This window comes from Rhinolophus hipposideros (genome assembly GCF_964194185.1).
Source record: "Rhinolophus hipposideros genome assembly, chromosome: 11".
Classification (NCBI taxonomy): domain Eukaryota; kingdom Metazoa; phylum Chordata; class Mammalia; order Chiroptera; family Rhinolophidae; genus Rhinolophus; species Rhinolophus hipposideros.
The window spans coordinates 77,132,394-77,146,281 of NC_138057.1; the positions used below are offsets into that span (position 1 = coordinate 77,132,394).

The 13,888-nt window shown below is 50.6% G+C and overlaps 1 protein-coding gene across 1 annotated transcript; it reads left to right on the forward strand.

The window, feature by feature from the left end:
- Window positions 1-61: 61 nt before the first annotated feature.
- SWI5 (SWI5 homologous recombination repair protein) lies at window positions 62-5,378 on the forward strand (the record flags this gene model as incomplete). Its single annotated transcript, XM_081066720.1, has 6 exons — window positions 62-141; window positions 214-297; window positions 618-666; window positions 2,650-2,771; window positions 3,454-3,548; window positions 5,038-5,378. 6 exons carry the CDS (start codon window positions 62-64, stop codon window positions 5,100-5,102), a joined length of 495 nt encoding a protein of 164 aa, XP_080922846.1. The 3' UTR covers window positions 5,103-5,378.
- Window positions 5,379-13,888: the final 8,510 nt, after the last annotated feature.

Consider the following 13,888-nt stretch of genomic DNA (forward strand, 5'->3'; position numbering starts at 1 on the left):
AGCCGGGGTAACTAAGCGCAGCGGTGTGGGCGGGGCCTCAATTCTCTAATCCTATTGGTCTATGAGAAAGGCGTCACAAAGTAGCGCGTGCGGACGCTGTCTCCGCCCACCTCGGGGAGGGGCGGGGCCTTATGGCTCAGGGTGCGCGCGCAGCTCGCTGTATGACCGTTCTTGGGCTCTATCGCGGGATTCAGATTAACCGGCGGACCTGAGAGGCCGCGCTCGGTCCCTCGCCCTGGACCCTTCTGCACAGCAAACCCCCCCGAAACGGGGGCCCCGGACCCCAGGACTCAGGAGGTGGGCTAGGAACGGACAGCGGGGGGAAAACTCATCCCTTCACCATCCCTGACCTGACTCCCACAAGTCTGCCCCAGACTTTCCCATCCCAGCGATCACCGCGAGACCCCGACCCAGCCTACACACTGCATCCTACCAGAATCCCTCCTTGCTCGAGGATCTCCACCCTGATCCCGGGGGCGTATCTGCCCCCTTCCCGACCGGATCCAGTGCCGGTAGCTCCGACTTCCCAACTCCTCCAGCACCCCCACAGTACCCCTTCTTCCCGGAGCGGACGCTAGGTCCAATCAGCCATTTTCTTCCCTCGGATTCCTCTCCAGGACTCAACCAGGACTTTCCAAAAGTTGCGGCGGGGCCTTCCGATCCCCTGTGAGTATGCCTGCGCCCCCTTACCCTCCACCGTGTACGTGCTGCTGCTCCCAGCCGTCCTCTCCATCCCCGCAGCAGCTGACACCCCCCCAGCCCTCTGCAAGGTTTCCCCGTAGCCGAAGAAACTCGGGTTGTTTCTCAGCCCTTCCCCTTCTGTTCCTCGTGCCCACCGAGCTTCAAGGAAGAAGCAGTGCCCTGTCTGTGTCAGTGGCACCCCAGGCTCTCCACGGGGGCTCTCGCTCCTTCCTGACAGCACCACAAGTGGTTGGTTCTTTTCGACAGCACCATGCCCTCCTTCACCCGTCCCACCCACACGTAAACCCTTCTCATTCCCTCCAACACATGTGCTCTCTCCCGTCTTAGGGCATCTGGATATACTGTCCGTCCTCTGTCTGGAATACTTTTCCAGCTTTTTGCCAAGCTGATGTCTACTCATCCTGTAGAATTGAGCTTCTCAGAGAAGCCTCACCCCCACTTCTAGCTCAGGCCAGCGACCCTGTCAGACACTCCTGTAGCACACTGTACTTCAACTTCAAAGCGCTTTTGAGACTTGTAGTTAGTTGATTAGTTATTTGTAATTCATGCATTCATTAGACAAATTTTATAGAATGCCTACTATGTGCCGGGTACTACAGTAGACACAGTGCAATCAGCAGTGAGTCTGACAAAGTCCCTGCCCTCATGGAGCTTACACTCCAGTGGTGTAAGGCCGACAATGAAAATAACATTTCCGGGCTGGCCCCGCGGCTCAGGCTGTAGAAGTGCCGAGTTCCTAATTCCCCAGGCCTCCGGTTCTATTCCCACCACATGAGCCAGTGAGCAGCGCCCTCTACAGCTAAGATTGTGATCAACTGCTCTTCCTGGAGCTGGGCTGCCGTGAGCAGCCGGAGGTGGTGTGAGCTGCTGTGAGTGGCTGACCTGTGCCCCACTGCCTCAGCCTGGGGAAGCGCAAGACTCAATACCACCATGGGCTACACAACTAGACTGAGAAACAACGGCTTGAACTGGGGTGGGGGTGGCAGAAGAAAGGGGGGGAGAAAGGAAACTATTTTCACTGAAAGGCATAACATGTCCGGTGGTGACAGATGTCATAAAACATCAGGACAAAGGGACAGTGACTCTTTGAGAAGTACCCATTTAAATGGGGTGGTCAGAGAAGGCCTTTCTGATGAAGTTGACCTGTGAGTAGAACTAGTAGAACTTTAAATGGAGATCTCTGGAAGAAGAGCATAGTTGTTCGGTGTTTTATATTTGGGACTAGGCTATTGGTTCCATTAAGGCAGGGGCCCGGCTTGCTGTCTTCTCCATTGCTGAACCCGTGGAGGCTTTGTCAGCTCCTGGTAGTCTTTGTTGACTGGCTGGAAGATTGGGACCACGTCTCCCTCCATCTGTTCTGATAGCGTTCATACAGTTGATCCAACACACGTTTCCTGAACAGTAGCGGCGTACCAGGCACTGGCCTTCGCAGCTTTGAGAGGCAGAAAGGGCAAAGATGAATTGTAGTCCCAGAGAAAGATTTTGTTATCCAATGAAATAAACCCAGCAACATCACAGACTTGAGAGAAGAATCCAAGCAGACCTGACGTGGATTCTTTGGAGTCAGATATGGTCCTTGAGTTAGAATTGGGCTTGGCTGGGAGTGAATGAAAACCCCCCCAAAATAATGGCTTTAAACAGTCATCAGGGACGCAGGGCTCTGTATTGTTGCACCTCATCTTCAACGTGGTATCTATCTCATCACCCAAGACACTGCTAAGCTCCAGTGTCACGTTGCATACACCATTTCTGATTAAGTGCCATTTGCCAGAACTTAGGTTTAGGGCCACATCTAATTCCAAGGGGAGCTGGGAAATGTGGTCTTATTTGGGTGGGGGGAGGTGTCTGTTACCAAGGAGACGTGGGGAGTGGCTATTGGGGACAACTTGTAGGTTCTGAATGGTGGACAATGGCTCCGTCTGGCTAATGACTTTTTGTGCCACTCAGCGGCCATCTCCCAAGTCTGGCCAGGCTGCTGGGGCCAACGAGGATTCTGTGCACCTTGACATTCAGAAACTGAAGGAGAAGAGGGACGTGCTGGACGAGGAGCTCTCCCAGTTAATATCTGAGTGAGTCTTGCTGGGTTCCTCAGTATAATTCAGATAACTTTTAACTCGAGTCCGGTAACTGCAACCCAGTCATACTAGCTCAGCATAAAACAGAACCGTACCGTTGGGTTCAGGGTGTCTCAGTGGCCTCTCGGGTCGGGTGTGGTCAGGCTGGGTGGACCAAGAACGAGGACTGGAAAGCTGGCAGGAATGGAGTTTATCGCTCTCCCAGTCTCTCTCCAGGGCCCACATTCTCGGCTCCGCACCTGTCTGCATCCGGACTCCATTCTGTCTCTGCAGGTGGGGTTTTCAGTGCCTGGGAGGTGCTGGTTCTTGCACAACTCCTGTGTGTTCTCACACCCCTTGCTCCAGCCACGTGGCACAGACTGAGCAGCTTTTGAATGTGCATTTCACACTTGAGGGGATCTGATGAGCCACTGATGTGCCCAGCTGTGGCCAGGGTCACAGTAGCAGTGTGGTTGGGACTCCTCCCTAAGGGCACAGGGAGCATGTAGCAGGGGCTGACCCCTGCCCCGCTGTAATCTTCAGTGGGCAGCGTCTGTGTTGCCATCTCTATGTCCCCAGTGTAGTGCACCTAGTAGGCCCTTAGTGACCATTTGTTAAGTACATGCCTCACTACTCTCTGAACCTTGCGTCCTCATCAGCTTTCTTAACGATTCTCTCTCTCCACCCTTTGACCCAGAGGCTACAGTGTGGATGAACTGGACGACCACATCTCCCAGCTGCACGAGTACAACGACATCAAGGACGTAGGCCAGATGCTGCTGGGCAAACTCGGTGAGACGCGGGACTCCAGGGGAGCATCAGGGCTTGGAAGGAGTCCCCATCCCCCCAGGGGTGGTTGCATTCTGCTCCTGGGCCTTCTCACGTGCCAACCCTCCCACCCTTCACAGCTGCCCCACTCTCTGAGTGCCCCTGCCCTCCGGTCACCTAGCGAAGCCGCCGTACAGCTCCCTGGGGAGTTTTCCCTCCACTGTAGAATCTGCTTTGGAGCTGCAGGCAGGTTTGAGCATGGGCTTGCCCACCTGCTGCCCTGAAGACTAGGGTTCCCAGTCTCCTGGGGCCTACTCAGACTGATTAAGACACCATCCTGGCCTCAAGTGACTCACTTGCTATAGAGACAAAAGGTGCGAGGGCGACTCTGTATGACTTACAGGGGTATTTTATTCTTCCTTGAACACAGTCTCACTAACCAGAGGTCTTAGCCAAGGCACAGATACCTGTGTGTCTGCGCTGGCTCGGACAGCCCACCTGGGAGGTAAGGACTCGTGTAGGTGGCCGCAGATGCGTCACCCGGCTTGGATTGGTGGGCACTGTGGCCGGTGACCATTTGCAATAGTGTTCAGGGCAGGGGCTATCGGTCCAGCTGCTGCAGGAGTTTTATCACCGTCATAGAACTGCCTGTCAGCATCCAGGATTCCGCAGCTGGGAGGGTTTCTCTGTGTTTCAGTGGGAAATGGGTCCCAAAGGAGGGGAAGGAGAAAACCAGGAGGGAAATACAGATGGATGAAGAGAGGAGGATGGGCAGTGCCCAGAAAGACAGGAACGTGAGGGGCTAGAGTCCTAATGGTGAGGGCGTTAGCGCCTGTTAGATAGACCCCAGCTTCAATCCTGTCTACCCTGTGCTACTGTCCAGGGCGTGGGCTCACGTGGGAGAAGAAGACACTTCAAGGTCTCTGTTCTCGCGTGACTTCTGTTTTGGTGTTAGCGTGGGGAAAGGGAATCGTCATTAAGTAAAGGAACACGAATGAATTATAAAATGTGTTAAGTGCTATGAAGGAGACAAATCGCAGAGATTGAGAATATTGAGGTAGGGATAGGGTGGCAGGTGGGGTGAGATAAGGTGGTCGGGGGCCCTCTGAGGAGAGCCCTTCCCATGGGAGGAAAGAAGAGCCTTTGAGGGCACAGGAGGAACAGCATGTCACCAAACAGCCAGGGCATGGCCCATGAGCCAGGCTAAGGAGTGGGGCTTTCAGCAGGCCCTGGATACAATGTAAATGTACATTTCCATTTTCAGCACATGCCTCAGTGACTCTGTGTCACTGTCCAGGGAAGCTTTGTTTGACTCCTCTGGGGTGAGGGTTCTGTGAGTCTAGTTTGGGGTGGCCAGGAGGCAGGGCCCATGGTGGAGGGGCCTGGGAGGAGTAGCAGCAGGGTTATCTTGGCAACTAGGGAGCAGGAAGAAGGTGCAAGAATGAGTCCTGGGTGGGTCAAGGCTTTGGCCATTCTCCCACTCCTCCCACTGGACACTCATCCTTCTTTTCAGCTGTGATCCGAGGTGTCACCACCAAAGAGTTGTATCCAGAGTTTGGTCTCGACATGAATGACTGAGCAGAGGCTCACAGCACCTTGTCCACGGCCGACTGGGACAGGCGGATGTGAACATGAGAAGCAGCGAGAGCCCAACCTACAGTGCACCTACAGGCTTTCCAGCAAGAAAGTGTCAGAAGCCCCTTTCTAGCGAGCCCAAACTGAGTCAGGAGGGAGCCCAGCAAAGAGGCGTACAGGGATGAAAGTGTGTTCCCCGCTCTGAGGTTCCTAAGATGTCCCAGTGATTCCTGTGTATGTATCCTATTTGTAAATAAACATGGATGATCTTGGTGTGAATTTGTACGCTGATTCCCTCTCCTCTGATAACTCCCTATCTCACCTGGAAGAAAGAGAGCCTGCCTTTGTTATAACAGTCTTACCTGTGCCAGGCATTGTGCTCAGTGCGTTACATGCATTATCTCTAATGCTTACAGCCATCCTATGAGGAATTAGTATTGCTATCCCCATTTTACAGATGAGGAAATTGAGGCTTAGAGAGGCGAAGTGACTTGCCTAAGTCACACAACCTGTAAGTGGCAGAGCAGGAATTTGAGCCCAAGTCTATCTCTGGAGCTGATAATTTTCAGTACTGCTTTTCTGGGTTGGGGGACAAGCGGGTGAGAGCTGAGAATGAAATAGCAACATTGGGAGGAATCCATCCCTTGTAAATCCATCTACAGAATGAGGGTTCCAGTCACCAGCTGTAACCTCTACCGAGCAAAGGTGAGCTGTCATTTCCTCATTGGGTGTTGCTTATCATGACCAACCATCACTGGCAGGAGTGAAACTAGAGTATTGCAACAGCTCAGTGCAATCCAGAATGGCAGGATTTCACACCAGACTTTCTAAGTGGCCTCACTATTCCAGCTGCCCCCCTGGCCCTCTCCTGCTGGACGTTCTCAGAAGATATCGGATGTGACAGCAGCGCTTGGGGACAGGCTGTGATGAGGAGAAGTAAGTATAGTTTCTAAAAACCGGCCTTGCAAGTCCAGCCTGGGTTTGAGTTCCAGCTCTGCCCACTAGCTCTGCCCATAGCTGTGTGGCTCTGAGCCAGTGACCTGGCCTCCATAAGTGGAAATAATAGTAGTACTGTAGGCAGCAGGGCCATTAGCATTAGCTGCCTCAACAAACCACCCCCAAATCTCCACGGCTGAACCCACTGAAGGTTTCTTTGTCTCACAACGTCTGATGAGGGTCTGGTAGCCCTCAAATGTCAGAGCTTTACCACCGGGACCCACAGCAGGAGAAAAGATAATGGAGAAGACCATCAACTCCAAACTGGCCCTAAAATCGGCAGACATCACTTCTGCTCACAGACAATTGTCCAGAACCAGTCACTTGGCCCAAATTGACTTAGCAAGGCTGGGAAATGAGAGTGAACACGTGGATAGTCAATGGGCATTACCGTATTTCCCAGAAAATAAGACCAGGTCTTATATTTACTTTTGCTCCAAAAGACACAGGGCATGTTTTCAGGAGCTGTCTTATTTTTTCATGTCCAACAATCTACATTTATTTAAATACAGTCACGTCATCTTCTGAAACATCGTCATAACGTACTAAAAGCATCTGTCTGGCTGGCTGATGAGCTTAACGGGCGTATTTTCAGGGTAGGTCTTATTTTCGGGGAAACACGGTAACTGCTCTCAACCACTAGTACCTAACTCCAGAGGGCACTTCAAGGATCTGGTGAGCAGCTGCACAGGACCCAGTGCCTGGGAACACTGCAGCCCAGCTCCCTTTGGGGCTGGAAAGCACCCCATCTTCCTCAGTCCTATTCCAGACTGTAGTCACTGTTTGCACCCTATGCGCCCTTCTAGATTCACCATGAAAGCCTGTATGCATTCTCATTTGGGGGCTTTTCTGGCCATTTCTTAAACTTTCACATCTTAATGTCACCACGTTTTCACAACCACCTCATGAGATAGGTTCTACTATTGTCCCCATTTTGCAGATAAGGAAACTGAGGCTCAGAGAGTAGAAACAACTTGTCAAAGTCACACAGTGGCAAAGCTGGGACAAGAGCCCAGGCCTATTGGCTCCTGACCCCAGGCTTCTAACCTGGACCCCACTCCGTGAGGCCTTGCACTGGCCTCAACAGACCAAGTACCCTCTAGGGACAAGACTGTCAGATTCATCTCGAACGATGCCCTTCACGCATACTCAGTACTTGCCTAAGTGAATGCGGCCCTGATCCTGTTCCTTAGGTCTTGGGTGACAGCTAGCAATCTAGCCGGAGATGGAGCCAGGACTCGAATGGACTCCTGAGATTCTTAACGTCTTAGGCCACACAGCTGTCACCTCACCTGACACACTCCCCTCTCAACTTCTGGGCCACACCATTTTACAGTCGAGGAGGAAGAAGAGAGGTCAGTGGCCAGGCTCGGAAGGGTGGGAACCCCAGGAGAAGTGACCCCCTTCTTTGGGTTTCCTCCACCTCACCCCATTTTCTCCACATGGACAGTTGGCTTGCCTTGCCTCTTCCCACACAGAGGCAATGCCAGGAACTGGGGAACCACGGTCTCTGGGTCTCTGCCACACGGGGCTCACCTGCCAGCAGGAAGTCAGGGAACTAAGAAACGATGACAATGCAGTTCGATCAAAGGCTGTTATAGGAGCCCCTCTGAGTGGCACCTAACCAACTTGGGACATTAGGGAAACTTCTCAGGAGAAGAGACATCGATGCCTGCGCTGTAGAAGGAGTCAGCCAGGCAAGGATGTGGGAGGGTATTCCAGAAGGGGGAATGGCATTTGCAAAGGTCCAGAGGTAGATAACTTATTGGGCCCCAGGATGCTGAGGGACTCAGTCCGCTTGGAGAGTGATTGGGAATAGAACCCTTCCCAAACACAATCGTAACCCAACTCTGAATTTTGGACCAATCTTTTTTTAGGGGGATGGGTGCTGTTTTTATTTTCTACAACTCACATGTTTTATGATTTAACTCTTATGAGTTAAAAAAAAATCCAATGAAGATATTCAATCCAATACAGACAATAAAGGCAGACATGTAGGAAAAAATATCAAAGGGAATGCACCAAAATAATAGTAATGTTTATTTAAGATGGTAGGATTATTGGTGGTTTTTTATTTTGTTTCCCACATTTCTATACAGCACGCAATGTTATTATACGTGTCCAGCAGTTGTATAAGCCCCGTCTCCACACCCCACCACAGCACCACTTAACTTGTTTTACTTCTCAAACTAGCTAGTTCATTCTGACTTTCCTGTAACTAATGATTGCTTTCTCCCATTTTCTTTATTTCTCCCACCCCTTTTTGGTATCTAACATCAAATTTTATAGCAAGATACCTTCCCCCTTTTCCTTAACTCTCTATACTACCTATTTTGCTTAACTCTAACCTTATCTTCAACCCTAATTTCACGTTCCTGGAAAGTAAGGACACCTGTCACTTGTTCTCTAAGCGCCTTGTTGTTTTTTTACAAATTAGAGATAACCTAGCGTCCTAAGTCTGTTCTATAATTGCTTTCCGGCAGTCACCCTGAGTTGCATTTCTTCTGGAAGGCACTAGAGTCGAGTCCAGGCTCTCAAGTTGAGAATGAATACCCTGCCAGTGCTCCAAAGACTTTTGCATTTGGGGGCAATTTGAAGGCACTAAATAATTGAGGATACTTGGAAGGAAAGCGTCATCTGGGTTCCCTGTGCGAAGTCCCCTCTCCTAGGTGTCATAGCGGGCGATGGCCTCGAGGGGGCAGTGTCTGCTCAGAGATTCACCCAACCACCGGGAAGCTACCCCTGGTAGGGCCTGCTGGGAAGGTCCAGGCCTGCCACGCCACTGGCCAGCTGCAAACTAGATCCTAGGCGCGCTCCAGGAGAAGTGGTTCGCTCTGGCAGCACCCCTCCCAGGAATCTGAAGTGACCCCCCCTAACGGCAGTCAGGAGCCAACTGGTTGGGAGATGTGGATAGTGACATGTGCCGTTTCTCAGGGCCTGCCCGATGGTGCTGGAAAACAGGCAGCCCAGGGTAACTGACATGGCGAGAGCATGAACATAGCTTGATCACATCCAGATAGATGTTACCTAAAAATATTTATCACCTGGCACATATAGGAGTTCACATCACCAACACCATACAGCCAGCTTTCTCATCCCTGGGGACCGAAAGGGGTCACTTCTGGGCAGCCTGACCTCATGGAGTCAGTGTCACCTAATAGCACCCCATTTAACTTTGCACAGAAGAAGGGGACACGTCAGGGAGAGAAAGAGAGGAGGGAGGCCAGGTCAGGGGCCCAGTGACAGTCGAGGTTCCCACAGAAGGGGTTGCTGGTAGTAGTGAACATTACAAAAGACTGTGGGTCAGTGTGCTGGGTGGAGTGACTTGCTCAAGCTTGGATCTGGGTGCAAACTCCAGATCCTGGCTGACAAGGTGCTGTCCTGCCTCCTCAGCAGACGTTCAGCCTCTCTTGAGTCTCGTCCCCAAGGTTACGCACTGCTAAAAGGAGTCAGAACTTGAATCCAGAACTCACTGAGCCCTTAAGCCCAAGATCTTAATCATAAATCTCTGTTGTGCTTCTTACCAGTCATATCTGCCCAAGGCCCTGACCTAGTGGCCAGGCCAGTGGCCAGAAATGAGCAGCCTCGGCTTTGGCCTTGGGCTTGACCTTGGCCCCCCGCTGCTAATTCCTCTGAGTAGGAGGCTTTGCTCTCTTCTCACTAAGCTTCTCATTCCCAACCTCAGGAACTCTGAACAGGAGCAGATCCTCTCCTGACCTTTAGCTCCCTCAGCTTCTGGTGTTCATCCCAGTATCCCAAAGGATCTCAGCTGGAATAACAGTCATAGCAGCTAACATGCTGAGCACATGCTCTGTGCCAGGCCGCAAAGCCTAGCGCTCAAATGTGACTGTTGTATGTATTCCGAACGGCAGCCCTAAGAGGTATACAGTTATTCCCATTTTCCAGATGAAGCAAATAAAGCTCAGAGAGGTTAAGCCCCTTTCCCAAAGAAACACAGCTAAGTAGCAAACTCTGAGATTGAAGGTTCCAGAGACATGCTCTTTTAAAATCTGGTAATAATTTCCAAACCTCTGAGTATCACAATTATCTGAGAGGGCTTTAAACGCAAAGATTTGGGTCCCGGGGCCAGCCCAGTGGCTCAGGCAATTAGAGTTCCATGCTCCTAACTCCGAAGGCTGCCGGTTCGATTCCCACATGGGCCAGTGGGCTCTCAACCACAAGGTTGCCGGTTCAACTCCTCGAGTCCCGCAAGGGATGGTGGGCAGCGCCCCCTGCAACTAAAATTGAACATGGCACCTTGAGCTGAGCTGCTGCTGAGCTGCTGCTGAGCTGCCACTTAGCTCCAGGATGGCTCGGTTAGTTGGAGCACGTTCTCTCAACCACAAGGTTGCCAGTTCGACTCCCGCAAGGGAAGGTTGTCTGTGCCCCCTGCAACTAGTAATGGCAACTGGACCTGGAGCTGAGCTGCGCCCTCCACAACTAAGACTGAAAGGACAACAACTTGACTTGGGAAAAAGTCCTGGAAGTACACACTGTTCCCCAATAAGGTCCTGTTCCCCTTCCCCAATAAAATCTTTAACAAAAAATGATTCATTCAATATATATATATATATATATATATATATATATATATATATATATGTTAAAAAAAAAAAAGATTTGGGTCCCTAACCCATCCCTAGGGATTTTGATTTTTCAGGCCTATATTTTTTTAACGAGCAGCCCAGGTGTTCTCGGAATCTGGCCTTTCCAGTGAATGTTCCTTCATGGTTGATGGCTTTAAATACCAGTAATAACGTCCAATCCAACCCTGCCTCCAAACCAGCTGTCTTTAAACCCATCTCCAGCGCCACGGGCCCCTAAGAGTCACCTCTAGATCAAACCCAGGTGGATTTTCTCTGGCTTCTCCCCAGAGCTCTCTCACAGGCCCAGGTATTTGTCAGCTCCGTTCCTGGGCTAGAGCTGACCTGCTGCTCCACCTCCACCCTGGCACCAGCAGACCTGCCCAGCTGGTTTGCCAGGGAACAGCTCGCCCTATTTTGCCATCTTAATGCTCTTTTCGATTCTGATTTAGTAGTGCCTCAGACAGTGCCTGTACGGGTTGGGGATGGGGACCACGTGGAGAAAAGTTCTGGGCAGGGGGTCACTTTGAGCGCAGGCTTCTGTGCAGACACAAGGAGGCTGGAAGGCTCCCGGGACAGCCTCACCACCCCACCAATCACACGTGATGCCGCCCACCTGATGCTTGTCTCTTAGTCAACTTCCACCGCCCCCAGCAGTATCCTGAGGGAGTGTCACCAGACAGGAACGTCACCGTGTGACTAATGTGGGTCCCTCCTGTCTTCCAGCCTATCTCCAAATGAGTCCCACGCCTCCTGCTAAGGTGCTCAAAGGAGACACAACAGGATATGGCAGAGGAAATCAAGATGCTGATGGTGCTCTAGGTACAGGGTGTGTGTGTGTGTGTGTGTGTGTGTGTGTGTGTGTGTGTGTGTGCGCGCGTGTGTTATCTTGTGGCCACACAGAGAAAACTCAGCAGGATGTGCCCAGTATAGACTGATGCAGGAGGCTGGGCTGGCGGCTCCACCTCACCAGACCTGTTTCTTCATCTATAAAGTAGGTAAAATAATACCCACTGTGGCCACTTCACAAGTGATCACAGATATAAAGGCTGGTTTAATGATTGTAAAGATAGAGGCAAATGTCAGTTCATTTTATGATGATACACTTGTGAGTTCTAAGCATATTCCTGGTCCCTGAGGGAATGCAAAGTCCTTATAGCTTAAAGTGGGACCTTAATGAGCCAACATTCTGCGTGCAGTGGGGTCTGGGAAGGGGTGAGGAGAGAGGAGCTGGGAAGGAATACAAGAGAGGGCACTTAGGAGAGCGGGGAGAGGGCAGTGGGTTGGGAGCATATGAAGAGAAAGTTCTTACCGTGAAAGCTGCAGATATCTGGGCATTGATATTCATTCATTCATTCGTCCATTCATTCAACAAATATTTTTCCTTGTGGAGATTACATTCTAAGGCGGGGAGACAGACAATAAAGCAAATAAAAAAGAAATCATTCTTCAGATGATGATGAGTGCTGGGGGAAAAAATAAGTCAGGGAAAAGGGGTAGAACCTGAAGCGTATTAAATTTGGGCCTCTCTTCTACTCCAATATATGTTTACTGAAATCAAATTGAGGTGCTGGGCACAGAAAGGGGCCCACTCTGAGACAGTTTTTATCAGAGGAGTGGAGACCTACAGGAGTGGGGAAGGGCCTGTGAATACTTGGGGGGACCAACAGGAGGAGTCAGGAGCACTTGAGGAACAGTGTAGAAACCAATATGGACTCAACGGGCGATTAAAGAGGAGAGCAGGGAAAAGAGAGGAAATAGGGCAGATTTGGGGGCCTTTCAAGCCACTGAAGGCACTCTGGCTTCTATTCTAGACACGATGGGAAGGACTTTGAGCAGAAAATTAACGAGATCAGACTTGCATTTTTACAGAATCCCTCTGTCCACCTGGCGGGGGCGAAGCAAGGGTGGACGCAGGTACATGGTAAGAGGTGGTCGGAATCTGGAAAGAACAGTATTTGAAGGTAGAGCCCGTAGGATTTGCTGATGGAAAAAGGTCTGCTAGGATTTGGGCCTGAACAACTGGAGGGGTGGAGTTGTGATTTACTGAAATGAGGAAGTCTGTGGGTTCTGTTAGGTTTGAGATGCCAACTCAACATGGAAGTGGAAATGTTAAGCAATAGGCATTAGGGGATGGAGTTCACGGCATAGGTAGGTGAGAGGTTTAAATGTAGGCACCAGCAGTATAACATATCGATGGTATTGACAGCCAGGTGATTGCTGACTGACATCACCGAGGAGTGGGTGTGGACCGAGAGAAGGACCAGAACGGAATCTGTGGGCACCAGTGAGGACAGCTGGGGGAGGAGGAGGAGCCAGCATAGGACTGAGAAGGAACGAAGAGAAGACCCAGTGGAAGGCTCCCGAAACTGTTCCAGGAGGAGGCAGTAACCAGCTGTGCCACTTGCAGCTTAGAAGGAGCCGATGGATGTCTCGCGGTCTTTGCTGATCTTGGCGAGAGCCGTTCCTGGAGAGCAGTGGAGAGTGAACCTCTGATTAGAGTGGGTTCTGGGGAGCATGCAATGAGAAGTGGGGACAGCGACTAGAGATGGCATTTCCAGGAGTTTTGCTTTTATAGGAGGCAGAGAAACAGTACCTGGAGAGATGTGAGGCCAAGAGTTTAGGTTTGTTTTTCTGCTTGGGACTTCTTTAGGGTAAAATATATATTAAATATACATAAAATGTACCACTTTTACCATTTTTAAGGGTACAATTCAGTACCATTAGTACATTCACGTTGTTGTACAACTCTCACCACCATCCATCTCTATACCTCTTTTCATTTTGCAAAACCCAAACTCTGTCTCCATCAAATACTAACCCCACACTCTCCAGCCCTTGGACCCAGATGCAGGGAGGAGGGGAAGTGGTGAAGCGAGTCCCCTTCCAACTGTTTCTAGTTTCTCAGTGAAGTAGGAGGCAACAGTATATATCAAAAAAAGAAGCTCTCTCTAGCTTTATTCATAATCACTAAAAACCTCGAGAAGTCCTTCAACTAGTGAAAGAGTAAACAGTGATACCTCCACGCTGTGGAATGCTACACAGTAATAAAATGGAATGGACTCCTGATGTCGCCAACATGGGAATCTCAGATGCATGACGCTGAAAGAAGCCAGACTCCAAAGTTTATACACTGTCTGATTCCACTTGTAGGACATTCTGGAGTAGACAAAGTTATAGGAACAGAAACTAGACCAGGGCTTGCCATGA